Below are 26,710 nucleotides of genomic sequence, written 5' to 3'. Positions count from 1 at the left end.
GCTGTTGGGCTTGGGATTGTCTTTTCGAAGTGCTACTCATGTTTTTATGCCGTAATTGAACTTGGATGCTCCTCCCTTTGTCATTTAACTTGTGTTTAGGTAACTGGGGCCCTCACCTCATCATCGTTCCCACCAGTGTGATGTTGAACTGGGAGATGGAGCTGAAACGCTGGTGTCCTGGGTTTAAAATCCTCACTTACTTTGGCAGCCAAAAGGAGAGAAAGCTAAAGAGACAGGTAAGGAGTTTTTTTTTTTTTTTTTTTTTTTTGGGGCATTTTAGGCCTTTAATTCCACAGGACAGATGAAGATGTGAAAGGGGTGAGAGAGGGGGGAATGACATGCAGCAAAGGGCCGCAGGTCAGAGTCGAACCCGTGGCCGCTGCGTCGAGGAGTAAACCTCTATATATGTGCGCCTGCTCTACCAACTGAGCTAACCCGGCCACAGTTATTTGTTAATGGTAAAGATGATGGTTTAACGGTTATTATATTTAGCACAGGTGTGATTTAATTATTTGTACATTTTGCTGTATTTCTGGTGAACAATTGTTTTTTTTCTGCTTTATGTTCCTAAAGCCCAATCTGTTTCGTGTGGTGCATTCATACGGGATAAGCAAAGTATTTTACTCAAGTTTACTGATATTAACCCCAACATATGACAGCACAGCTGTCAAAACTTTCATTTATAATTGCCAACAGAGCCAATAAAACCCCGAATCACAGAGATGCCTATTCGCACGGGACTAATATTATCACACAACTTCTGTGTTTTGCGAAATATGGTAGCTAATTTGCGGTGGAATTTTTACATGACAAATGATAGACATGGCAGATCCGCATTATGATCACAAATGACCGCCGCAATTGTTAGAAATTACTGGAGTTCCCCAGGTAATACTAGTCCAGTGCGAATAGGGCTTAAGTACCTAATAAAACCCAGAAGCAACCTTTCCTTTCCACTATAGGTACTTGTGATGGATGTGGTAATAGTGGGGTTTCTAAAACGTGTATTGTTTCTACTGAACTGTATTAATTGTCTATTGTTTTGTTTTATTCTTAGGGCTGGACGAAGCCGAATGCTTTCCACGTGTGCATCACTTCGTACAAGTTGGTGCTGCAGGATCACCAAGCGTTCCGGCGCAAATCTTGGCGATACCTGATTCTAGACGAGGCACAAAATATCAAGAACTTTAAGTCCCAACGCTGGCAGAGCTTGCTGAACTTCAACAGGTCAGTAGGGCTGGGTGTTTTTGTATTCTCAGAAGAAGAAATGTACAAACTTTAGGGCTCCGTAATTATTCAACAATTAATGTGGTATCTCTGCTTTAAACCTCCAAAATTAACCACCACAAAAAAAGTGAGCACTGTTGTTAAAAGAAACTGGTGGATCTACAAACTTGGTCACGTCATCAATGATGTAATGTTGTTTCATCAGCTCTGTGAACATTATACATTCAAACCCAGTTGGACCAGCCAGAAATGATTAGTCCTTGTCTCGTGTCCAAGGATTGTTGCTTAAGACTTGAGCATGTCTCAGGACATACACCCTTGTATCTGCAGACATGCGTGAGCTTTCCAGAATCATTGTATCTTACTTACTTCGTGTCTTACATTTTAAACAGGAGAATACTGCTGACATGCTGGTATAAAGATTCTACTTTTTGTTATATACTGTCGACAGGAAAACATAATGTCCTTACAATCCAAACCGTCTCCTAATATTTTAATCAGTGAGTGATAGCAGGTTTTAATAAATGTGGTTGTAAAAGATGCTAAGTCACTTTTAATGCACAGGCACAGTGTGACTTTGTAAAAAGGTTGAAAGAAATCAGTTCTTCTAATGATAATTTGTCAGTTGGTAGTGCGAGATGGTCAATAATCGTATGATTGGTGGTTTAATCCCCGCCAACTCCTGTCTGGATGTCAAAGTGTCCTTGAGCAACACACTGAACCCCTAATAGCCCCTGAGGTGGGTAAAGGAAAATTGTAAGTTGCTTCGGACAAAAGTGTCTGCCAGATGAATACAATGTAAAGGTCAGTTTCATGGCATCAAAAACCTTTTTTAGTACATAATAAACGTCAGACTTCTCTTTGGTGGTGTTTTAAAACATAACCTGTAGCTTTGAAAGAGATCCCATTGTATCGCACGCACACAGATCTTGTACAGATGTCAGTAATGCATGCGGTGTAGAAGCAGGACGAGTTTTCACTCGTTTATAAACAGGGTTTGCTGCTATTGAAGCAAGAAGAAGGGAAGCACATTTTAGACAAAAACATCTTTGACGCAAATGTTCATATTATTTACTGGTCACTTTTTTTTTTTTTTTTTTTTTTTACTCTTGCCGTGTTCGAAACCGTTCCCTCGTTCACTCACTCACTATTCCCTATGTAGTGTTTATTAAGTAGTGAACTATTTAGGGAACGATCAAACGAGATTTCAGACACTACACTGAAGGCACGTCGTTGCGTGACTTGCGTCAGGAGATGCGCCCGTTGATTGTGTGAGGGAGGCGCACAGTGCCCAGCATCATGTAAACAAACCAAAACTAAAATACTTCAAATACGTCCCTGAAACATACTCAGCACTCAGAGAAGAAGAGAGAATAGCAGAAGGTTGTGTGTATATATGTGCATGTTACATTTCCACTGTTTAGAAAGGAAGGTCCACTCCATTTTTCCTCTTCAGTTTTTGCGGTGACTTCTGCTTCTTCTTCTTCTCCTCCGGGAAAACTCGACCGCGTTGCATTGTGGTACGCAGGAGTGGTACATCGTATGTACGCTCAAATTAGCAGTGCATTGTGGGTATTTTATAGTGGACTATATAGTGAATGAAATTTTAGAACACCACTACAAAATGGTGAACACACTATATAGTGCACTGTGCCCGTGATTGGGAACGGTTTTGAACACCGCTCCTGTTTAGTCTAGCAAATATCATGTGTCCATTTTTGGTGTCATAAGCAAGCATGATGTACCAAGTAGCTTTGTACAAACTAGTAATGCTCAATGAAATACAATCTCTCTTGTTTCTGTAGGGCTTCCATGCACATTCAAAGATGCTTCTCTATCTCATCTGTAAGCTGCTGCTTGTCACAAAAAGTCAGTGTGCATTCAGCTGTAGAGGACACGTCATCATTCAGTTTTAAACATGTTTGACTTTCAGTGCATCCCCAAGCATTTAACTGTTTATCCACAGGCCTCAGTGTTGTGTGGATGTGAATGTTAACCAGCTAATCTTACAAATAGAAATGTTTTTTCTCGTCAAAGTGGCTGTAATTAGACTAACATGCCATCATTTGGCTGGTGGCCTGTTCCAGCTGGTGGTAATTTCTCACTGTTGCACAGAGCTTCAAAGAGAAGCTTCAGCACACGAGGAGGCGCACACACCGTTTTATTACACACAAGCATTTACTCATAGGTTTTCTTCAGGCTGATGATGAGCTCCAATACAAAACATTTGCAGTGTTTCCCCTAGGTTGACTGCTTTATGAATTGGATCCACCCCACAGCACTTATTTAAAAAGAAAAATACGTCGCTTTAAATCTGGTTGGCTACTTGGTTACTCCCGTTTTTTTTTCCTTTACAAGCAATGTAGCATTTAAAAGGCTATTTTTTGAGTCCGATCCAGTGCTTACTCCATATAAACGCTACAAAACATCCCTTTCAGTAAACTTCACGGAGAACAATGAAGGCAAAACAGCATCACCGATCTGTTGTAAATATCCTCTGGTACAGCTCAGCTTAAAACTGATACTGATAAACCTTTTATTGTCTTTGCACAGAGACCCAAATAATAAAAGTGTAAGTGCCACAACTGAGGGTGCATTAGAGATTAGGCATTAGGCAGGACTGCTCACATCCTGCCTACCCTCTGTTTGACCTGCTGCCCGCTGGCAGATGCTACAGGTCAATAAAGACCAGGACAAACAGACTCAGGAACAGCTTCTTTCCAAAAGCCATCACCACACTGAACACACACACTCACTAGCATTTTGCACAATGACAATAAATCTTCTGATTTTGATTTAAAAAAAAAAAAAAAAAAAAAAAGACAATGACACAACACCGAATCCGTCAGCAAGTTAGCGTGTTGTTCACTACCAAGCCTGTAACCGTTAGGCTACCGACAACGTTTCAACCGATTTAGCAGTTTAGATAACCCCCTTCACTGTCCTGCTGTTAACAGAAATGAACTAACCACACACAGTTGCCTCTTTCATGGACTGATCTGTTTATCTCAAATGCAAAAACCTTGAACTCAAGGGTGTTGTAGTCCCATGAGATGTATGGACTACGAGCTTGGAGGCTGAGAGATGAGATCTGTAAATTACAAACGGTTTAAATACACCGACAATGCTGTGGAAAGTTTTACGTTTTTATGAACATACACAATATTAGATTCATTTGTAGAGTTTTGTTTTGACATCAAATATTCTATAATCAATATTGTGATTGATCGCAGTGATTGAACCCACAGGGAATTACCACCAGTAACGCTGCGGAGCTTTTACGCGTCTTTCAGCTCATCGTTTGGTTTTAAGGCCTGTAACTGTACTGTTTAGGTGTCATCCTACAGCTTTCATTAGCCAAAAGTAGAAGGAGAGTGACAAGGACACAAACGCAACTCCAAATGTATGTTTACGGTTCTGCTGGATGTAAAGATAAGCAGCTCTTTGCCATATAAACCTTTTATAAGGTCAATGTTGTGTTAACAGCTTGTTGCACCTAAGTGGCCAAAAAAAAATCAATCAATGCTGGTTTAATGAGTCTTAAGCATCAGGTTTTCACCTCCATCCATTTCTTCTACCTTGTCGTCTGTAATCCTAATTCTATAAACTTTGCCCCATATATTTAAACGTCTACGTTGATCTCTTCCTATTACAGCCACCGGCGACTGCTGCTGACGGGAACCCCTCTCCAGAACAGCCTGATGGAGCTGTGGTCCCTGATGCACTTTCTGATGCCCCACGTCTTCCAGTCCCACCGCGAGTTCAAAGAGTGGTTCTCCAACCCGCTGACAGGAATGATCGAGGGCAGTCAGGAGTACAACGAGGGCCTGGTCAAGAGGCTCCACAAGGTGCTGAGGCCGTTCCTGCTCAGGAGGATCAAGATTGACGTGGAGAAGCAGATGCCCAAGAAATACGAACACGTGGTGCGCTGTCGCCTCTCCAAGAGACAACGCTTTCTCTACGATGACTTCATGGCACAGGCCTCGTGAGTTACGCCGCAGTTGTGTTGACCTTAGAGATGATGCAGCACACAGAAATAATGTTTGGTTCTTTTTTTCTTTTTTATTTAATCAAAAATGTATTATGAAGCCTCCTCTCCTACGTTTTTGTAAAATGGATATTTTCCTATATTGGTTGTTAATTCTCAGATTCTTCAGCTTTTCTGGTCTTTGAGATATACACTTAGTTGCCAGAGAGGTGTTTCTTTAATGGGGTGGACAAAGAAATTGAAACCTGTCAGTTTAACGCTATGCAATCCAACAGCACCACAATCTACATCCCCCAAAAGGATCATTCAGTGGAATCGACACCTTTTCTAACAGGGAGGATTTATTGCAGGACTTTAACTTTACCTGTGTTAACTTTACCTTGGTGTACCTAATAAACTGGCAACTGACTATTTATTAAATGAAGGCGAGACTAAATCTGTGACAGCATTATGGAGTATTATTTTTGATTTATTTGCCTAAAATTGGGGCTTGGAATTATATTTATTTTTACATAAAAAGGAGATGTTTAAACATACCTTTTTACCGTATCTTAATAATTCCCTATGATTACTATTATTTCTTTTGTTGTTCATATTACTATCTTGCTCTCTCCGTTCATCGCCCTTTTGGTTCTGATTCACAGGACCCGGGAGACGCTGGCCAGCGGCCACTTCATGTCTGTGATAAACATCCTGATGCAGCTCCGCAAAGTGTGCAACCACCCCAACCTGTTCGACCCTCGACCCATCCAGTCTCCCTTCATCACGAAGCCCATTGTTTTCCATACAGCCTCCCTGGTGCAGGACGCCCTGGAGGTCTCCCCTTTAAAGGTAAGCATGAAAGGAAAACAAACAAAGGGTTAATTTGGTCAGAAAATCAAGCAGACTTGATAGGGGAAAATAAAATCGTGTACGTTTTTGCGTCCTCAGCGCTGCGATCTTTCCATGTTTGACCTTGTGGGTTTGGAGAGCCGTGTGTCCCGGTACCAGGCAGATGTCTTCCTGCCGCGACACAAGGTCAGCCGCCAACTAATCCAGGAGATCATGGACTCCCCTGAACCCCCTCCGAGACCCAGACCAGTGCGCATGAAGGTCAACAGGTACGCTGTGCAGCTACTGATACTTCAAAGACTATATATACACAAGTTGTGCAGGAAAATTGCTTCCACAGAAAGTTACAACTAAGCCTACACAACTACTTGCAACAGGCTGGTCTGCAGCGTTGTGAAACCTGCCATTTCCCACCAATCCGACAAGACAGTGTGTCATCTCCATAGCAAGGACTCTTTGAAACTTCCGACTTTCCGGCTATTTTGTAGCTGGATATATAATTTGTTGCGTCAAAATCTGAATGTGGATATGGTTAGTGATAGTGAGATGCTTGCTACAGTTGCATTTCTAGTGACGAATCTGCAAAGTATTACGCTTTTATTTCTCTGATTCACTGCTTCGTTCTAACGCTGCTTCCACATAACGTTACCGTGCTCGCTGGCGGTCGTTGAGCCTCCGTCTAAAACTCTGCCATTTCGACCAGTTGACAGTTCGTAACATAGAAATAAAATGGGTTATGGATCATTTTATTTCTATAGTTTGTAGCTGACTTTACAAGCTGACTTTGCTATTGGCTGTTAAAACAGGTGACGTCCCTTACGTTCTTAAACCAGCAACTGGCGACTTGAGAAGCTGAAACGCAGGTGCCACCATCAGCCGGCTTGAGTCGAGCTGAGAAGGACCGGTTCAGAGCGCTGCAACTTTTCCCTGCAGCGTTCTAAAACGGTTTCGCAAATTTTTGGTCTGAACTGGGCTTTGAAAGCTCAGTGTGTCGGTGAAGAAAAGCGCACCAACATTTCGCAGCCAACAAAAGTCTATCAGGATTATTTAGCTAAAAATGATGTAAATTCTCTTTAATATATTTCCTCAAGAAATGGACTCTGAAAAGTTCAACACTGCAATTCAACACTTAAGAACGGTATGAAAGTACCTAAAATGCATAGAAATTAGTTGACAGGCCACCATTATTGGTGTAAATGTGAAATTGTTGTCTAGCCGCAGCTCTGCCTACAAGCAATCAAACTAGATAATCTATCAATAGTGTTAATGGCAGTGTGAACAATATATGCTGTTAGTGGCAGGAGTGAAAGTGCAATTGATTTTTCTTCAGCTTCCCTGTTGCGTATTCCAGCAGCCAACCTTTTAATCACACACACCAAAGCGTCTTTTTCTTTTGTTTGGGCTAACAAATGGCAGCACTTTTTGAATAATGGACTTAAGAACATTTTAATTCAAATTTTCAGATATTAAAAATAAGCTGTCAGAAGTGCAGTCGGTGGATAATGATAATAGGTTTTAATGCGTGTAAAATGTATATTAAGAAACAAATGTATGAATTCATCATTTGATCTTTTGTATGTTGGTCTGTCTGTGTTTCAGGATGTTCCAGTCGCCTCCTAAAAGTGATAATCGAGCGGTCCTACTGATGAACAAGCCTACCTGCTCGGTACCCCCTGCAGCACAGACCCCCAAACCTCCTCCAGTTACTGAAGTCCCCTCAACTCCTGCCCCTGTAGTTCAACAAGGCAAGTGAAGGGGAAAAAATAATTTACCCTAGACATGTATTTTGCAGTTGCAGATCTTTTTATTTTTTACGTAATTTTCGGAATGTCCGTTTTCATTTTTTAGTGGTGTGTTCCGTGTCGACCACGGCTGCTCCTCGCCCGTCCGTGCATCTTTCAGCTCAAACTGCAGTGAGAGCCAGCGCTCCAAAGCCAGTGCTGACCGTACGGCCTCCCGCTGCCCCATGCACAGCCAGCATCCCGGCTCATCCCAGTCCAAACCCCGGAGGCGTCCTGCCCCAGAGGGTTCTGCTCAGTCCAGATATGCAGGCTAGGTTGCCCTGTAAGTCCACACTGATGTCCTTTTTTAGTTCAGTTGTTTGTCTTTCAGAACAGATAACATGTTATCTCCTTTAAACTCCACCGTGGATGATAGCTGTCAGTTTGATTTAAAATTCTGAGTACTTTTGTAACTTTGTATTTGTTTTGAGTCAGTCCAGCAGCTAAATATGCACACACCTTTTCTAAACAAACCTCATGCACACTGGTCCTTGTTCACAACCTTGTGCTCCACCGTTGTAAAGACTCTTTTATCTTTAACTCATAAACAAACCATAACTGACTTTGTAGTAAACTGAATCTAATATTGTTTCTAATCCACGTCTTCTTTCTATGTTCCTTCCTAAGCTGGTGAGGTGGTGAGCATAGCCCAGCTTGCCTCCCTGGCAGGGCGACCTGTGTCGTCCTGTCAGGGCAGTAAACCCGTCACCTTCCAGCTTCAGGGCAACAAGCTGACTCTGTCTGGAGCACAGATCCACCAAGTCCCAGCAGCTTCTCCACGCCCAGTTCACGGTTCGTGTTAAACTGCCTCGTACTTACTGTGGGTGAATGAAGGGAGGGTTTTTTCCATTTAGGTTAGTTATTTTATTTTAAAAGTGGATCACGGGCGCCTGGTTAGCTCAGTTGGTAGAGTGGGCGCCCATATATAGAGGTTTACTCCTCGACGCAGCGGGTTCGTCTCTGAACTGCGGCCCTTTGCTGCATGTCATTCCCCCCCTCTCTCCCCCCTTTCATTTCTTCAGCTGTCCTGTCAAATAAAGGCCTAAAATGCCAAAAAAAAAACATCTTTAAAAAGTGGATCACAATATGTTATCTGGATGTTATTTGGATTCACACCAGATACCAAAATACAAATTATAGGCAAAGGTTTGCCTTATAATAATACTTAAGTGAAACTAAATTAGTTTTTTTTAAACCTTATTAAATCTGTGCTGCAGTATAGATAACGACATTGACGGTTAAAACAACATTTTCGTCGCTGCTTCTTCAGAATATACAAAAGTGCAATTTACAACAATAATTGTGAGTTATAACCGTGAAACACAATATTAAAGGTGGAGTCTGCGATTCTGGAAAAGTATTTCTGATATTTGATCTCTACACCCAAGCAAATACCCCTCACGTCAGTGCTCCTTCAGAACGTCAGTATGTGCCAGATTTAGCGTCTCTCTCGTTCCGCTGCCTTTCTCTTTATACATCCCTGTCCTGTGCACGAGCAGAATAGTGTAGTGTCTCCACGCCAAAATATTTTCCATTCATGGAGCAGGGGCTGTGTGTGAACACCAGGTTTTTTTTCAGTGTGCACACAATGGACAGTGAGCTGACTGTGAGGAGATATTCATTGAATTTGACAAAGCTCTACGTTTTTATATATTAAATTAATTTAATCTATTTAAACCTGATCTCCCAATGAAGAAATAATTTAAGTCATTGGGTATTGTGTGCAATAATGTGGTTATTTGAGAATCTGAGGAGCAAAAGTCTCTGATTATAACCCATCTGACTCACTGCAGGTAATGTGATGCACCTGGTGTCCAGCGGGGTGCAGCACCACCTCATCAGCCAGCCGGCCCAGGTGACTGTCCAGAGCGCAGCCAACACACATCCTGCAAACACCTCTACTGCTCCACCTACGAATCGGCTGCCGCACAATGCCGTAGCACAAGGTTTGCGCTCTCTTTCATGTTCTGCCTCTTAACAGACAGACGCATTATCTTAAATTATCTTAAAAGGCTTTCATTCAATTCTGCCCTTAAAATCCTAAAATCTCATTTGAATGTCTGAATCAGCCAAATCATTTTTTACTTTTGACTCTTAGAAAATTTTGCCTCAAGACTTAGAAATGTTTTTTTGGACGTTATCCTATGACGACCTCCGTCCGGATATTTATTTTAAATCATATCTTTTGAAGTTTTCAGTATTGTATCTGTTTAATAAAGAAGCTCACAGCTGATATGTTTCATGTTTCCTCAGTGCCCCCCGCCATGGTGAGCAGCCCCGGCGTTGTGAAGATCGTTGTGCGTCAGACAGCAGGCAAGGACGGCGGGCCTGTGCCCACCCTGGCAGTGGCCCCTTCCCCTCGTGTTGCTCCTCATACTTCCCTTTCCCCGCACCCCCACGCCAACACAACCTCTGTCAGAAGCACTGCCCCACTGCAAATTGTCCAGCGCACCCCTGGTCCCGCTACTGCCCACTACACCATAGCTCCTCCCGGAATCCCTAGCTCAACCCCAAACCAGCCCCACCCCCCTCGCCCCGTCCTCAAAGTAGTGCAGCCTCCTCCATCAAGCACAGAGCAGCCAGGTGAGAGAACGAGCTCGAGCTTTTATTCTCTCTGAGCTATGATTCATAACGCTGTATGCATGCATGCATGCCAAGCAGAATTGGGTCAGATCGTTATGGCAACTAATCTTTAGTAATTTATTTTCTTCCCTACTATCCCATTTTTTTAAATCTGCTTAGAGGTCCAGATGTGTGCAGGGTGTTATGTAAGAGGAAACATGCAGAAACGTTTAGGCAGTTACAGGAAGCCATTTAGTAGTCTCAGTGCCTATGGCAAGTTACAAGTCAGACGACGTTAGTATACCATAAGGACTGTAGTCTATTCATTGGGTATTAAATCCAAAATCTGCAAGTCGTCTGCAAACAATAAATTCACTAATTGTACTAACAGATCAGATCTGACCGCAAAAGTTTAGTGATTTCGGGAGAAATTGTTTCTCTTTGTTAACTTAATGAAATCCATGGTCATTTTTTCAAGTGACTGGCTGCTGGGCGTGCTGCAGACTTTAGTTATTTACACCGCTCTGATTTGTTCTCTCCCCTCAGCTCCAGTTCAGCTGGCCTCCTCGTCCTCTGCGTCAAAGGCTTCTTCGTCAGCACCACGTGACAGCAGCAGTCAAACACCAGTTACCACGAAGTCGAGGCCCAGTACAAGTGCAAAAGCGTTCCCTCCACCCAGGAGAGTCCCTCGTCCACCTCCTCGTTCTCCGTTCCACATGGTAAGCAAGTTCATCTACAGACCAAAGCAAAGATACACTGGAGTAGTGACGTTCTTCCATTTTTAAGGTGATTTATCTCATCACGCATTTTAACAGCACATATCTCGCTGTTACAACTATTTTAAATACAATCAGTGCTGTTTTAGCATCTTGTGTTCCAGCTCTTTACCTGTCTAATGTTTACCTTCTTTTACTCGACAGCCATGGCTGGCAGACTGCCATAAACAGCAGCGCAACAGCCGGTTGGACTTCATCATTCGAGTCAACGAGAACCACTGTGCGGCAAAGCCCATGTACGGCCGGGAGGTTTTGAACTTTTTGACTTTTCTCCCTGGTCCCCGTCCCTCGCCAGCCGCCCTGAGCTCTGAGGGGGAGTGGGGCCGCTCGGGCCACAGCAGCTGTCTGTTCGCACAGTGGCAAAACAAATACGACTTCTGGCTTCAGAGTCACGCTGTGAGAGAGGCCATCCACAGCATTGATGACAGGCTGGAGCTGCTCAATGATCTTATAGACAGGTAGATAACTGATCAGTTGATTGGTTTAAATGTTCTGTGGATACAAGAGCTTCGAGCAAGAGGAAAGATTTGTGACATAACGGTTATTTATTGTGCCCCATTTTAGGTTTACATTTGCCATTCCCCCAGTGGAGGCTCCTCCGATCTCCATGCACTGCTGCCATCCTCCTCCCTCTGTGAGCCACAAGCAGGCAGTCTTCTCCACCCTGCTGTCAACTCAAGTCACCCCGCTTACTCGCAGTCTCCATCGTATCCAGTGTTACATGCGGACCCAGTTCCCGGACCTGAGGCTCATACAGTATGATTGTGGTAAGGTCTCAAGATGCTTCTTTTGCAGCGTGTTTGATACCAAGAGCAGTAATACTCCAAAGAAAACTCACAGCAGCGAGCATTGTTGTTCTTTATTTAGTCTTAATGTGATAGCAGACAATTATCTACTTATTATTTATCTATTTATTAAGTCATAAAATTGCCTTCTTGAATCAAATAGTTTCTGCTCTTAAAGCTCTAGTCACCCCTGGCTGATGCTTCAGGGAACTGATTCAGGGAAGCCTGCTTTCACATTTAGTCTTATAAAATCATCTCCATAAGTTCCCCATACTAGCTTGTTTTTATAGATGTGTTCTGCCTGTGTGTTGTTTCCTAGTAGTGGAAACTAAATAAATAATTTGCATTCCTACGGTGTGCAGGTAAGCTGCAGACTCTCCACACTTTGCTGCGAAAGCTGAAGACAGGAGGTCACAGAGTGTTGATCTTCACGCAGATGACGCGTATGTTAGATGTGCTGGAGCAGTTCCTTAACTACCACGGACACATCTACCTCCGTCTGGATGGCAGCACCCGTGTGGAGCAGAGACAGGTTAGTGCTAACAGTATTTTCAAACAACCATGTGTGAAAATAGAATTATTACTGCCTTCACCAAACCAAGCTGAATATTTAAGTCTTGTCTTCCTCCTAATATACCGAAAAAGAAAGGAAAATATTCAACAAAACAAGTTGGGGTCCAGTCAGTCTGCCGTCACTTAATGTTTATTCTCTGTGCATCTTCTTACTTCTCCTTCAGTCTCTAATGGAGCGCTTCAACGCAGACCGGCGTATTTTCTGCTTCATTTTATCAACTCGCAGCGGAGGTGTAGGGGTGAACCTGACTGGGGCCGACACAGTAGTTTTCTACGACAGTGACTGGAACCCCACCATGGATGCTCAGGCACAGGACCGCTGCCACCGAATCGGCCAGACCAGAGACGTCCACATCTACAGGTGACGCCGTAAAAGTGCATTTACATGAGCAATACATTTGTGACTGATTAACCGCTATGCAATCGCTTTGTACAGTTAAACAGGACCGAGTAGAAAAAGGCAAAACCTCTTTAAATGATACGGTTACATATGGTCTTTTTCATTTTGACCTTTAAACACTCAATTAAAGCAGGAAGTATAAAGTGAACTTAACGAGACAAAGTGGTAAATTCTGTGGTCTGTAAAATGTACAGGGTTTTTAATTTTATTTTATTTTCCAAAGCTAGGGTTTTTTGTCCAAATGTAGATCCACGCATGATTTTTTTAGGAGGGAAGTGGTGCCAGGATGCCACAATTCAGGAGATGATGTAATTCTAATGTCAAGAGAACATACTGGAAAGTCCCCACACTCCCATTTTCCTCGTGGCAGACATGTGAATGCCATTGCAGTAAAATAATCAAGTTACAAGTGTAAATAATAACATTGATAATTAATGTGTGTCAGTAAGCATGCTAGTAGTCCAGCACGCACAATACCTAGGTCCTAGAAAACGTACACCAAAAAAAAAAAAAGGCTGTCTGGGTAGGACATATAAAGAGCCTTTTTCACAAAGTTAAATAGCAAGGAAACGATAAGACTACAGATACATGGTGTGACAGGAGAGCAGGAAATGGCATTTTTTAAATTGTCAATCAGTACCCATGTTATTTTAAGGCAGTGGTATTTGCTAAAATTCCCCATAAAGAAATTTGATTTCAACAACATATTAATGTTTTTCTTTTTTTAATGTTTCTCTTCAGGCTGATCAGTGAGCGAACAGTGGAGGAGAACATTTTAAAGAAAGCCAATCAGAAGAGGATGCTGGGAGATATGGCTATTGAAGGAGGAAACTTTACCACTGCCTTCTTCAAACAGGTAGGCATTTACACTGGACGTGCTTTGCATACATAACATATTTATTTCACTAACAATAGCCTCTGTTTTGACCTGATATCATGGGACACAGGACACCATTTACCACACCTTACTGTTTCTGGCTGCACGTAATATAAAAGTGCAGAGGTTCACGTTAAATTCAACGTACAAAGTATCTTAATTTCTCTCTTCTGTCTAAAAAGCTGTTAATAATGTGACAATGAATCATTGGTTCATCCAAACACAAACATGTAGGGGTGTGCTTGATGACTGAGCACATAAAGAAAAGTTTTTCATTGCAGAAACGGGCTATGTCCTCTTCCCCTTTCATTAAACGTGTTCAGATCTCCCTTTTTAAGTAATACCACTTGACACCATTAGCATGGCTGCTCTTTTGGAGTATTTCAATGTCAGGACATTTAGCTGTATAAGGGCCTCTTATTTTAGTTTTTTTTCCGTCAAGTACACAGACCCATTTTCCTGAGCTGAATGTGTCTCATTTGCACTTTGTTCTTCAGCAAACCATCCGAGAGCTGTTTGATATGAACGAAGGGGAGAGGAGGGATGTGGCAGCGGAGCTATCGGTGCCCCAACCCGAGGAGGAAGAGGCTGTCAACAAACAGAGCACCACCATTTTGGAGCAGGTTAGATGCATCACATATACCAACAAATATTCTGTATGTAGCACCTAACATTTGGTAATTATCCAAAACATTATTTTGCCGCACAGGACAAAGTTGAACAATCTCCTTGTTGTTGAATTAGAAAATTATACATGTCAAAATTTAGCGGGACTGCTGTATTTTATGGGACTTGTTGATGTTAAATGTCCAAACCATAGACTGTATATAAAGATGGATGATGCATCTCCACTTCCTCCCACTTTACAAAAGTGAAGCCAAAATATCCCGGATACGGGCGCTGCCATCTAGTAATTTTGGAGTCAGAGTAGTCGCTTTATCGAAGTAACCATACACCCCCCCCAAACTGATCAGAAAAATGAACACTTTAACAAACATCAGCGTGATCAGAATTACCTAAAATTAGTTTGGTCCATGTCCCATCCGCTAACATGAAAAGGGCGGGATTTATGACTGCAGTCAGCCACCAGGGGGCTGTTGAGATGTTGTGGCTTCACTTATACAGTCTATACATCAACCCCAAACGTATTAACCTAAACCTCAATTAATACTGTCAAAACAAAGCTGTTCTATCAAATATGGTGTGTATATATTAACCTGATCATCTTGCAATGATTGTCGCAGGCCCTGTGTCGTGCCGAGGATGAGGAGGACATAGTCGCAGCCTCACAGGCCAAAGCAGAGCAGGTGGCAGAACTGGCGGAGTTCAACGAGAACATACCGCTGGATGATGGAGGGGAGCAAGAGGAAGTGGAGGAGCTCTCGAAGGCTGAGCAGGAAATCGCTGCTCTGGTGGAGCAGGTGAATAATCATTCTGTTGTTGAATTATTAAGTTAAAATCGAGAATAGAACATTGCTTTGAGCTCTTGAACGGCTTGAATACATCTTTGACATAAAAAATAAATAGTTTCTATTCACAGCAGAAACGATAACATCTGTGAGGCATTCTTGTCAGTGAAGATGGGGGTATTTCTGCTGTATATCTGCATTTATATTATAATTTATGCTCTGTTAAGACAACATTTGATCTGCCTATCTCTAGCTCACTCCCATTGAACGCTACGCCATGAACTTCCTGGAAGCCTCATTAGAAGACGTATGCAAGGAGGAGTTGAAGCAGGCTGAGGTAACGCCACATCTTCACCTAATAAATAACAGATTTGTGTTTCATCAGCTCGGCTTTCTAAAAGTTTAAGATAAATTCAACTTTGACTTCAGACTCCTGTTAATTCCCATCCTCACCACAAAGGAACAAGGGTGTACAAAGTAACAGAAACCGATATTGTTGTCTTAAGCTCAATACTACGGCTGGTTGCCTGGTCAACAGTCAAAAACTTAAAAATAATGAATTTACAATGATATAAAACTGAGAAAGTATTAAACCTTCACATGTGACAAACTGTAACCAGAAAATATTTGGAATTTTTTTGCTTGATTTTTTTGGCCTGAATTACGTTATCAAAATGACTTCTCTGTCAATCAACCAATCCATTAATTGACTCATTTTATCGTTTCAGCACTGCTAAATACCATTCTGGTGAAATTCATCATTTTGGATTTGACTCAGGTGTTTATTCAACTTGAATGCCATCATGGCCACCACTAATTAATAAGTCACAAATGGACACAACAATGACCTAAAAGTAATAAAAGGGTATTGGTCTAACAACTTGCTTTTTGTTCTATTGTTAGATGTTTAAGTACTTTGTCCAACCCTGTAGTCCCTCAGAACCAAAACATTAAGACATTTTATCAGTTTTGTAGAAACCAAACTTCAAACAATCTGTCTGTTTAGGAGCAAGTGGAGGCCGCCAGGAAGGGCCTGGACCAGGCCAAGGAAGAGGGCCTGAAGCTCCACGCTTCATCCGATGACGAGGACGATGACCTTTTGTCACCGCCAGCATCTGTGGAGCCTACTCAGCCAGCCCGCCGAGGCCGTAAACCCAAGGACAAGGACAAGGTTGTCACCTCTACCAGGACTAGTGGTCGGCTGCGTGGGGCTTCGCCCGAAACAGAGTCTGAGACGTCCCCGAGAGAAGTGCCAGAAAGACTCCGCTGTGGTCTGAGAGGACGAGGATCTGCCAAAGACGCCGCGTCTACCACCCCGTCCCGCACAGACCATCACAAAACCGCTTCATCGACCAGGCTTCAGGATTCCTCCAAATCTTCGAAAGCCTCGTCTCCTGCTAGAGATCACCAGACTATCAAAACCAAGACTCTGCCAAACCGCTCCCATCCAAGTCCAGTGCCTTCCCCTCCTACCACCTCTCCCCCTGGAGGGAAACAACAGTGTGCTGGGGAGACTGACGGCAAGACCTCCAAAGCCTGCAGAGAGGAGAAAGACGGGGAGAATGAGAGGAGGCTGTCTGAGTCTTCGCTAGAATCCAGCTGCCCATTGGACCAACAGGCAAAAGATGAGGACACCAAAGACAACAGCGCCATGTCTCCCCCCTCCACCAGCTCCCGGTCACCTCGTAAGCGACAGTCAGCAGATGGTGAAGTCCTGCGGGGCCTGGTTGAAGACTCTCCGTCAGCCAAAGTCCTGCGGAAGCTTCCAGGGAGGCTGGTCACGGTAGTGGAGGAGAAGGAGCCAAGAAGGAGGAGGCGGAGAGGAAGCGGCACTGGAGGTGGAGCTTCTTCAGAGGAGGCAACCGTGGAGGAGAACACTGCCGGATTGGTCGATGAACCAAACAAAGACAACACGTCACCATTGGGCCCTGACTGTAAAGCTAAAGGGGCCATTACCAAATCTCCTCAGGACCAAGACTCTACTCAGAGTCAGTCTGTGCACCCACCGCCTGTCAGAAGTTATCCTCCATATTCCCCACCCCATCTTTCTCCTGACATGCCAGTGCTGAGAAATCTTCCTGTACGGCGCAGGTTGGAAACTGAATCTCGCATGGCCGCCCAGCTTGTAGAGCAACAGCAGCAACTGGGTCGAGGAAGAGGAGGGAACCAGTCCAGAAAAACTGACATACCACCTGGCAAAGACTCGCCCTCTACAGAGTCCAGTGTGAATTCTCTTGTGACACCTTTGAAAAGAAAGAGGGGCCGGCCCCCTAAGACTCCTCCTACGTTACCTGAGTCTGACAACACAGTGGCCGCTTCCCCACAGCCCACCTTGCCAGTTGAGGAGGGGAACCCCCCTCTCTCCCCAAAACGTAAGAGGGGTCGTCCTCGCAAGGACTCCACAACCACGCCAGAAACTGTCAGTGAAGAACAGAACTCTAAAAATGAGACCACTACTACTGGTTTATCTGGTATATCAAAAACAGATGCCAGCACAGAGTCGACTGTCTTGTCTCCCCACAAGTCGGAGACCCCTATAGCTGCTGTTGTCACTACAAGTCAGGCCTCCCAGTCTACCAAAAATGAGGAAACGGACACTAAGACTAAGGTTTCAGCCCCTGCTCCAAATCCAGAAGGAGCCCCCACAACAACAACAACAACAACAACAACAGATAAAGCTTCTACACCAACAGTCACAGCTTTAGTCAAAGCACCCACAGCACCCCTTCCTGTGGTTGCCTCCACATCAGCCTTGGCCCAATTTGTTAGTTCAGCTACAGCTCCAAGCTCAGACACCGCGTCAACGCAGGTGTCCTCTGCGTCCTCTGTCACACTTTCTATGTCTGCTATTAGCCCCGTCGCTGCTCCCCCCACTTCTACAACTCCAGTGCCACCTGCCAGCGCTGTCACACCAACTCTTGCAGGCACAAAACCAACACTTGTGGTTTCCACTGCTCCTAAAGCTCCCGTAGAGCTGAACCCTTCAGGTTATACAACAACAGACTCTGCCAAAACCACCACAGTTTCCACACCAGCTGCTACCACTCCATCGGCTGTGTCGTCTTCTGCCGTGGCTGTCAGCGCAGTTCCAACATCAGTACCTGCCACAACGATTACAGAAGCTGCTAACGTAATATCAAAAACAGTCAGCGTGACACCAGCAGTCACTACTACAGTAAAATCGGTCAAAACTAAAACTATGGCTGTTAAGGACTTGCCGCAAACTTCTGCTCTTTCATCGACAACATCCACCCCAGCTGCTGTATCCTCTGCTCCAACTTCTGTATCTTCCGCTCCAACTGCCACCCAGAAGGTTTCTGCTACATCTGCCCCAGCTACTGTATCCTCTGCCCCAGCTACTGTATCCTCTGCTCCAACTTCTCTATCTTCCGCTCCAACTGCCACCCAGAAGGTTTCTGCTATAACGTCTACCCCAGCTACTGTATCGGCCGCCCCATGTGCTGCATCCTCTGCCCCAGCTACTGTATCATCTGCCCCAGCTTGTGTAACCTCTGCTCCGGCTGCTCTATCCTCCGCTCCAGCTGCCACCCAGAAGGTTTCAGCTACAGCTACTAGCCCAGCTTCAATTTCACCACAACCAACCTCAACATCTCCCCCTACTACAGCAACAACTATGACAACAACTGTAAAAACAGTCCAAGCTAGTCCATCAAACTCAACAAGTCCAAGCACAGTCCCCACTGCAAGTCCAACGATGTCTACGTCTAGCACACCATCAGTAACAGCGGTCTCATCATCGGCTGCAAACACAGTTCCACCTTCTTCAGCTCAAGCAAAGACTAATGTGACAACAACTAAAGTCCCTACCAAACCCGTCTCAACCTCACCACCAACACCAACAACAACCGTTCAAGTGGCTACACAGGCACAGGAAACTGTTCCAGCTGTTTCCACATCCTCAACAAAACCTGCTGCTACACCAACCTGCACTCCTTCCCCAACTACAACATCTGCCAGTGTGACCACTACAGCCGAGGCAAAGACAGTTACAGTAACTTCATCTTCCCCAACAGAGAGAGCAGAGGGGGTCCCAGGAACGACCCCTGTAGCAGCAGCAGCCCCTTCTTCCAAAGAACACACAACTTCAACGACTCCTGCTACAACTGCAGAAAAGACTGTCAAGATCCCCCCACCCCCAGTAAGAACTTCCACAGATGCCCCAGTCCCCACAACTCCATCTCCAGAAAAGTCCATTACAGTTGCCACCACAAACGTCACAACTACCCAAGTGTCGACTACCACAGCCACCCCTGCATCCGTAGCTACCGCAGCTGCCCCAGCCCAGACGGTTCCTCCTGTGTCCACCACACAAACGTCTGCTGTCGTTTCCCTGCAAGTACGAAGCTCTGCATCCACAGATGTTTCCCCAGATGTGTCTTCATCTGCCCAGACAGAGGCCCTGCCCCCGGTTCCCACAGCCACATCCTCTAGTGTGTCGTCTGAGAAACAATCTTCAGAGCCAGCAAAGAAAGTGTCTGCATCTGAAAGTGACCTGGACAGGGTGACCGAAATGGAAGTAGACGCTGCGGAGCCTGAATCAAGGTCTAGCAAGAAGGAGGATGACAAACAGGAGGACATATGTGAGTCTCAGCCTAACAAGGAGGACATATGTGAGTCTCAGCCTAACAAGGAGGACATATGTGAGTCTCAGCCTAACAAGGAGGACATATGTGAGTCTCAGCCTGACAAGGAGGACATATGTGAGTCTCAGCCTAACAAGGAGGACATCTGTGAGTCTCAGCCTAAAAGGAGAAAGGTGGAGAGTTCCTCTGAGACCAAAGACGTTGAGTCAGGAAGGGAGAGAGCAGGCGGAGACGCACAGCCTGCAACTGCCACTCTGAAAGAAAAACCCAAGCAACAGACGGTTGAGCAAACTACTGAAGATCAGAAAACTCCAATCCAGAAAAGGCCTCTTAGTCGCCAGAGTAGCCAGGAGTCTGCTCAATCCTCTTCGTCATCATCTACATCAACCCTCACTCGTCACGCTCACCACAAGAGGACTTACGAGAACAGACATCCTGCCAAGAAGAGGCGAATGGATGTCACCTCAGAAACGGGGAAAGAGGAGAAAAACGAAGAGGGTGGGGCGAAGGAAGGGGAAGGTGGCAAGAAGGCGCTCGCCACCGCTACGTCTCGGGGAAGGCGTTCCAGTTCGTCCTCTTCCTCGGACTCTGACAACAGTGAGAGCAGGAAGGAGCGCCGATTGACTCGCTCAGCCAAGCACGGGCTACAAGATCAGGAGAGGGAAAAGGGCAACAGCCGGCAAGGAAAGAAACCCTCGTGCAGCTCTGACAGAAATGCATCAAACAACGCCAACACATCCACAGGTGCAGAGTCTGGCAGTGATACATCTTCTGTTAGGATCACCAGGAAGTCTGCAGGATCTCAACCTTTACAAGACAGTAAAGCTCAGACAAACAGCGTCGTGCCTCCTGAGCCCGAAGTTCTGGGGAAGAGGTGCTCGGCACTCAATGCGGCAGCCAAGCTCCTAGCAATGAAAGGCAGGGTGGATACCCCTGGCCACACCCCTCGGAAAGACTTGGGTGCTAAGGCCGCTGGGACATCCCCTGCCTCCTCTTCTGACAAAAACCAAAAGCCTAAAAGCAAAAGTGTACCAGCCTCTCCACAGAGTAACTCTGTAAATCTGACTAATAATAAAAGCACTGGCAGCAAACCCTCAACGCCCAATCAGACAAGCCGCTCGGCTTCCCGCTCCACCAGACAGTGCCCCGGTTCTCTGGTTCCACCCCTGGAAGCGGAGTACAAGAGGTCTAAAGCGGAGGAAAAGGAGAGGGGGAGCAGGAAGTCGTCGGGGGGCAAGGAAGGCGAGGCAGAGGCGCAGTCTTCGTCCCGGGGCCACAGTGCCTGCAGCAGCATGAGCAGTGACGGCGAGGGCGACAGTGGCGGGCGCAGCAGCAGAAGCCGCAGCAGCAGCAGCAGCAACAGCAGCCAATGTACCCGCAGCATCAGCTCTCAGAACACTGAGCGCAGAGAGTCCCGCGCCACGTCCTCCGGAAGCGAGAGGGATCGCAGCTCGGAGAGCAGAGACAAAAGAGGCAAGCAGGGCCAGCACAGGGAGAGTCGGAAGGACAGGAGGTCTCACAGGCTCTCGCAGGAGGTGAACAGCAGTTCAGGAACAGAGGGGACGCCGGATAGAGTGCTGCGTAGCGTCGCAGCACTCGCAGCGGTGCAGGCCAGGTCACCGGCCGCAAGCACCCGCTCCTCTTCTGGTCAAAATCGTCACAACAAGACATGATCAGAGTGCCAAACGGAGAGGAAAAAATGGAAGCGAGAGTGCGTTGCAGAGCACGATACGAGAGCATGTCCTGACCTGTAAGGTTGCTGCTTTGTGTGCACTCTGATGAATGCAAGGGAACGGAGTGCTGCACAAGCCAGGGACCTCCCTGCCTCTTGGGCCCTCTCCCTTTCCAATTAGAGCTGGTCCGCTCACCAGCTCAGCCATTGTCAGCCGGGGGAAGGCTCAGGGATGCCGGACTGAGAGTTAAAAAAAACAAATGTGGCGCCGTTGCTGTGCGTCCGTAAACTAGACAGAGAGGTGGTACAGTGGATACATTCACCACTGGGACTTGAGGGGGGACAAAAGGTGCAAGAGGTAATAAAGGAAAGTTGTTAGCTCACATTATGTACTGTAATCATTAAAGACTGGACACACACTCTTCAGATCTTATGTGTTAAGATGGGATTATACAGCACCCTCTGTAAGGGTCATAAATGAAAAGTCATTTGTGTGACATTAAAAACTAATGGGTGTAAGAGTGACCAGTTGTATTGTAAGTTGGAGGTTTTAGAGAGTTTGGTTTTGAAAAATGTCATCAGCTGTCCTGACTGTTTCTTTGTAGTCAGTCGATAAGTTATGCATATTTTATTATTTCTTCCAGGGTATTAGGAAGAGACCAGATCTGTCAATGTGATCTTTGCTGCACTATGCTGGAGCTTGTCTTTGCTTGGGCCCCCCTTTTTGTCATGTTAAGTTTCTGTTCTTTGGATTCATTTTTAAATCCAGCCTTGCATTTCTCATTTGCACATCTGATATTGTGGCCCTCGGCTTTTTGAGTACATTGTGGTGTAGTAATACGTTTTTACATCAACTTCAGTCGATTAATTGGTTCCTGGTACCTCACAATGTATCTCTACAGTTTGAAAGTGCATTAATTGAACTTTCAAATAGTCTTGGATCATCTTTTGCTTCTGACCACAGACCTGGAGCAGCATAAATTCATTTTCTTTTTCCTAATCTTCCCAAAGGCAGTTATAGTTACGGTCCACTTTGTCACGTATTTATATCTAAAGGGCAAGTAAATGTTATTGAAATTAAGAGTGCCTCTTTGGCCAAATGGGTTTGAACCTTAGATTGCCTTGTGAAGCGCCTGAAGCAGCGGTGTTGAGCTTCTCTCGTTATTTTAAAAAAAAAAAGCCAAACGAAACAAAAAAAGACCCCAGAGAACATCAAGAAAAGCACCTCGTGCATCAGTGCTACCAAATTGTTTTATTTTTCACCTGAATCTTTTGTCAGCATCACTTCATTGCTCTTCGTTCATGTAAAAAAAATTACTTGGACAAAATATGTGAATAAAATTACTGGTACAGTTCCAGATGACTGTAAATTGTCAATTTACTTTTGGACTTGTCGAAGCTATTTTGAGCAACGGTGATGTGGGGGGGGGGTTAGTTTATGGTGATGGTCTTATTTTTGATTTGTCTCTTTATTTGTTGCATTCCTTTGATCCCTTGTAATTCCACATTGTTTTACTTGAAAAATTAAGACAATTACAGTTGAATAAAAAGACCAAAAATTAGTTGCCATTTTTCATTGTGTTGAATATTGTTTATGGGTGAAATACAAGTTTGTCATACTTTACTTATAGTAAAAAGTACTTGTGTAAAGCCACCTACACATGATCCAGGATATAAGTGCTCTTTGCTGGTGGACCCTTGGCTCATAATAGCCACCAAGCACTGCGCTCAAATTATTTCAACTTTGACCTCGTTGTCGCTGATCTTTCAAGGTGCAACCATAAGAAGTGATGACGTACCTGCGCTACGCTTTGCCTCTGCGCCCTACATCACCGTTTTACCTCTGATCACGTGTAGGTGGCTTAACGAAACCATTTGACACAAGACAAACACAGAATATTAGATGGCAGTATTTTATTTTAAAAACCCATTCAAATAAATGAGTGATGCAAAATTCAACAGGCGTAATATTACACAGTAAAGTCACTGCTCTGCGTCAACCTTTCTTTCTGCCTCAAAAAGGACAACCTTTAAGATAAGTTTGTTTGTTTTTCTATACAGATTTGTCACGTAGTGGTGCAAAACGTGCACCTTTTGTCTCCGTAAATGTTTTCTGGTTAGTTATCACTGCTCCAGGATTGCTCCACATAATTAAACAAATTATAGCAGGACAAAAGGAGTCTAGGCACAATGTGACAAACTGATGAAGAGTCTAATAAGAGTGTCAGGCTAAGCCGTGAGGACTTGCAGCTGAAACATTGCTGTGAGAATTTAAACAAATAAGCAAAAATAAAAACTCACTTCATCCCTTCTTGACAATGCCAATGCACAATATTACATTCTCACATGGACATAAAGAAGAGACAGTTGTGATAAAAAAAAACAGATGTGTGGTTACAGAACTTCTCGTAGCAGCAGCTAACATTTTAAATCATAAATACTAACCAGTAGGACAAATAAAAGTTGGGCCTTTTAAAGCAGTGCTGAGACACCTTTGTAAAATTAAAAAGGGGGGGGTAATGTTATTCCACACAAAAAAAAAAAATCTATATTTACACTTGTTACATGACACAAACAACTTTCAAGTTAAAAAAAAAAAAAAAATCCTCAAAGAATGTCATAATCACCAGCAATATAGGCTATGTACAATTATATTAGTCTATTTGCCTAGAAAAGAAATCCCTAATCTATTAAAATTGTTATTTGCGCCTCTAATTCATCCAGAAACGACAACGTAACAAGATTCAACACAGTTTCCTGAGTACAGTATGATCAGCGCCAGTGTGGGGTTTCAATACTGCGTTGTGCTTTGTTCAAGGCCACTTGTTTCCTCTTTTTTTCTCAATAATGTAGGAAGTGATAGAGCAGTGACGCAACAGTTCACAAATGGTCCTGGTCTTTGTGTTGCAGACCAGAGTGTGACAGGGCGGGGTTTCCATAAACCAGCAACACTGTCTCTTCGGTGGAAGTGGAAATGCAGGCGAGATTGTAGTCATTTGTGAGTTAAAAGCACATTTCTTCTTAAAAAAAAAGGCCCATTGGGAGGACAAGAGGGTTAGACAAAGACAAATATATGAACTGTTGAAGGAAAAAAAACAAAAAAACAGAATTCACCCGTACATCCTGTGGGCTGAAATTATTTACATAAAAAAGGGGATTTGTTTTTAATGTGCTTCTGCTAAACTAGTCTACAGCCAACAAACTTACACTGCCTGGTGCTAGGTGCCGAAGGTGGTGACCAATGAAATGATTAGGATGAGGAGGAGGATGGCACAACAGATCGCTATCCACAACTTTTTCTGCATTGGGAGAGAGAGACAAAATGGATGAATAAACATACGAGCAAAATGAATCGGGTGCAGAGGAAGGCTTTTTGAGTGTCCGTTTCACGGTGTCTTTAAGATTGTACCTTGCGTGCTTTCTGCTGATACGTGACCGCTTTCTCCGTGTTTTCCTTTGCTTTCTCCACGTAGTCAGACGAGTGTTTGATGTTGGTTTCAATCCGGTTCACCATCTCCCCCTGCAGGAGGCAGAAATATCAGAATCAGACACTCTTCGTAACCCCCGAAAAAACACCAAAAAGCTAGAGAGACTTGGTCAGCGTTATTCTACCTGAGCCTCCACCTCCATGGCGAGGTACTGGAACATGTCGTGCAGGTCTCTGATGCTCCGCTCCAGCTTCAGGATCTCGTCGTGCCGCGACTCGATCTCATTCAGAGCCTGCCTCGTAGCTTGAGCGTCAATCAGGATCTGAACAGCGCAGTGACGATACGTATTAGCTGCATTATAAACGATACAGAAATCTGCCAACAGTCACGAGGTTTCATCTATGACCAGTGGTGGAAGACGTACTCAGAGCCTTTAAGAGTTCCAATACAACATTGGAAAAATACTTCATTACAAGTTAAACACTTCCTTTCATAATCTTAGTCCTAGAAAATCATCGGATCATGAATGGGAAAGGAAAGAAGAACAAATACACATATTTGGGTTATTTTTTAAATATTCCTTTCTCTTATTTTTGCAGATTTTTGTGAAAAATGTGATCATTTTACCTCTTTGAGCCTTGAACAATGATTTAAATGAAAACAACTGAATAGTTGGCAGGACTAGTAGTTTGTTAAAAATGTCTCTTTGATGTACATGATAAACTCATTAGACGTGAAACATGACAAGAGGCGGCAGCTGCTTTTCTGTAAAAGGTCACAAGCCAAAAACCTTGCTTAATCTTTAACAAAGTAATTTGGACCCTTATGTGTTTTAATGCAACATTTTAATCTGTAGAGTAACTCGAGCTGTTACATAAATGTAGTGGAGTAGAAGTATAAAGTAGGATAAAATAGAAATGCTAAAGTACAAGTATCTCAAAAGTGTACTTTCCACCACCGTCTCTGCACATCAAAAGCCAGCAGGGTTCTTCACACTATGAGCTACTGAAACACTACAGACACCGCTAGGGGCTGCACCTGGTTCTCTTTCTTTGCTTACCAAATCGGTGTTCCAGTTTGAGCGATTAGAGAGACGACAACAGAGCAGATCTGTCACCATTTCACACATGACGCATTGAAAGGAACACGCCGACTTATTGGGACTTTGGCTTATTCACCGTATCCCCCAGAGTTAGACAAGTCCATACATACCCTTCTCATCTCCGTGCGTGTCGTAACTCTGTCTGACGCACCCACCGCTATCTTAGCTTAGCACAGATCCTGGAGGTAATCGGCTCCATCTAGCCTACTGCTCCCAATAAGTGACAAAATAACGCCAACATTTTTCCTATTTACATGAACTATATTCTCAGAAGGTGAAGCACTGCTACTCTCTGCTCCTCACCGTGGGGCTTCTCGTGTGCTGCAAGCAAATCACTCCGCCCAAGTAGCAGTGCTTCGCCTTCTGAGAATGAGAAGATGGCTGTGTCTCATGTGACCTTGTTATTTGTACACGCTGCGACTATACAAATCACAACATGTAAACAGGAAAATGTTGGCATTATTTTGTCACTTATTGGGAGCAGTAGGCTAGATGGAGCCGGTTACCTCCAGGATCTGTGCTAAGCTAAGCTACCGGTGGACAGAGTTACAACACGCACGGAGATGAGAAGGGTATGTATGGACTTAACCATCTCTGGGGGATACGGGGAATAAGCTAACGTCCCAATGAGTCGGCGTGTTACTTTAAGCAACTACAACTACGAGTTGATGTTTGATGGAAAACGTGTGAAACTG

General features: G+C 44.3%; 2 protein-coding genes across 3 annotated transcripts in view; one reads left to right on the top strand and one right to left on the bottom strand.

The window, feature by feature from the left end:
• Positions 1-22,843, top strand: part of srcap (Snf2-related CREBBP activator protein) — a 37,368-nt gene extending 14,525 nt beyond the window's left edge. For both annotated transcript variants that reach the window (XM_078278487.1, XM_078278486.1), the window contains 20 exons: positions 100-236; positions 1,058-1,227; positions 4,883-5,212; positions 5,860-6,046; positions 6,146-6,315; positions 7,646-7,791; positions 7,895-8,110; positions 8,455-8,619; positions 9,621-9,773; positions 10,081-10,410; positions 10,936-11,108; positions 11,310-11,623; positions 11,730-11,937; positions 12,318-12,482; positions 12,688-12,884; positions 13,665-13,779; positions 14,298-14,423; positions 15,045-15,221; positions 15,463-15,546; positions 16,216-22,843. In XM_078278487.1, the coding sequence (XP_078134613.1) occupies positions 100-236; positions 1,058-1,227; positions 4,883-5,212; positions 5,860-6,046; positions 6,146-6,315; positions 7,646-7,791; positions 7,895-8,110; positions 8,455-8,619; positions 9,621-9,773; positions 10,081-10,410; positions 10,936-11,108; positions 11,310-11,623; positions 11,730-11,937; positions 12,318-12,482; positions 12,688-12,884; positions 13,665-13,779; positions 14,298-14,423; positions 15,045-15,221; positions 15,463-15,546; positions 16,216-21,486 (8,834 nt within the window). In that variant the 3' untranslated portion in view covers positions 21,487-22,843. The remainder of the gene's footprint in view (positions 1-99; positions 237-1,057; positions 1,228-4,882; positions 5,213-5,859; positions 6,047-6,145; positions 6,316-7,645; positions 7,792-7,894; positions 8,111-8,454; positions 8,620-9,620; positions 9,774-10,080; positions 10,411-10,935; positions 11,109-11,309; positions 11,624-11,729; positions 11,938-12,317; positions 12,483-12,687; positions 12,885-13,664; positions 13,780-14,297; positions 14,424-15,044; positions 15,222-15,462; positions 15,547-16,215) is intronic.
• A 60-nt stretch (positions 22,844-22,903) lies between these two features.
• The window catches only part of stx4 (syntaxin 4), an 8,973-nt gene continuing 5,166 nt past the window's right edge, over positions 22,904-26,710 (bottom strand). Inside the window, exons 8-10 of the mRNA XM_078278488.1 lie at positions 25,098-25,235; positions 24,895-25,005; positions 22,904-24,784 (exon numbers count right to left, since the gene is read on the bottom strand). Of these exons, the coding sequence (XP_078134614.1) occupies positions 24,704-24,784; positions 24,895-25,005; positions 25,098-25,235 (330 nt within the window). The 3' untranslated portion in view covers positions 22,904-24,703. The remainder of the gene's footprint in view (positions 24,785-24,894; positions 25,006-25,097; positions 25,236-26,710) is intronic.

The sequence above is a fragment of the Sander vitreus genome, chromosome 21, assembly GCF_031162955.1.
Source record: "Sander vitreus isolate 19-12246 chromosome 21, sanVit1, whole genome shotgun sequence".
NCBI lineage: Eukaryota > Metazoa > Chordata > Actinopteri > Perciformes > Percidae > Sander > Sander vitreus.
The sequence above is the reverse complement of the archived record's forward strand: the minus strand, read 5'-3'. Positions and strand labels throughout refer to the sequence as shown.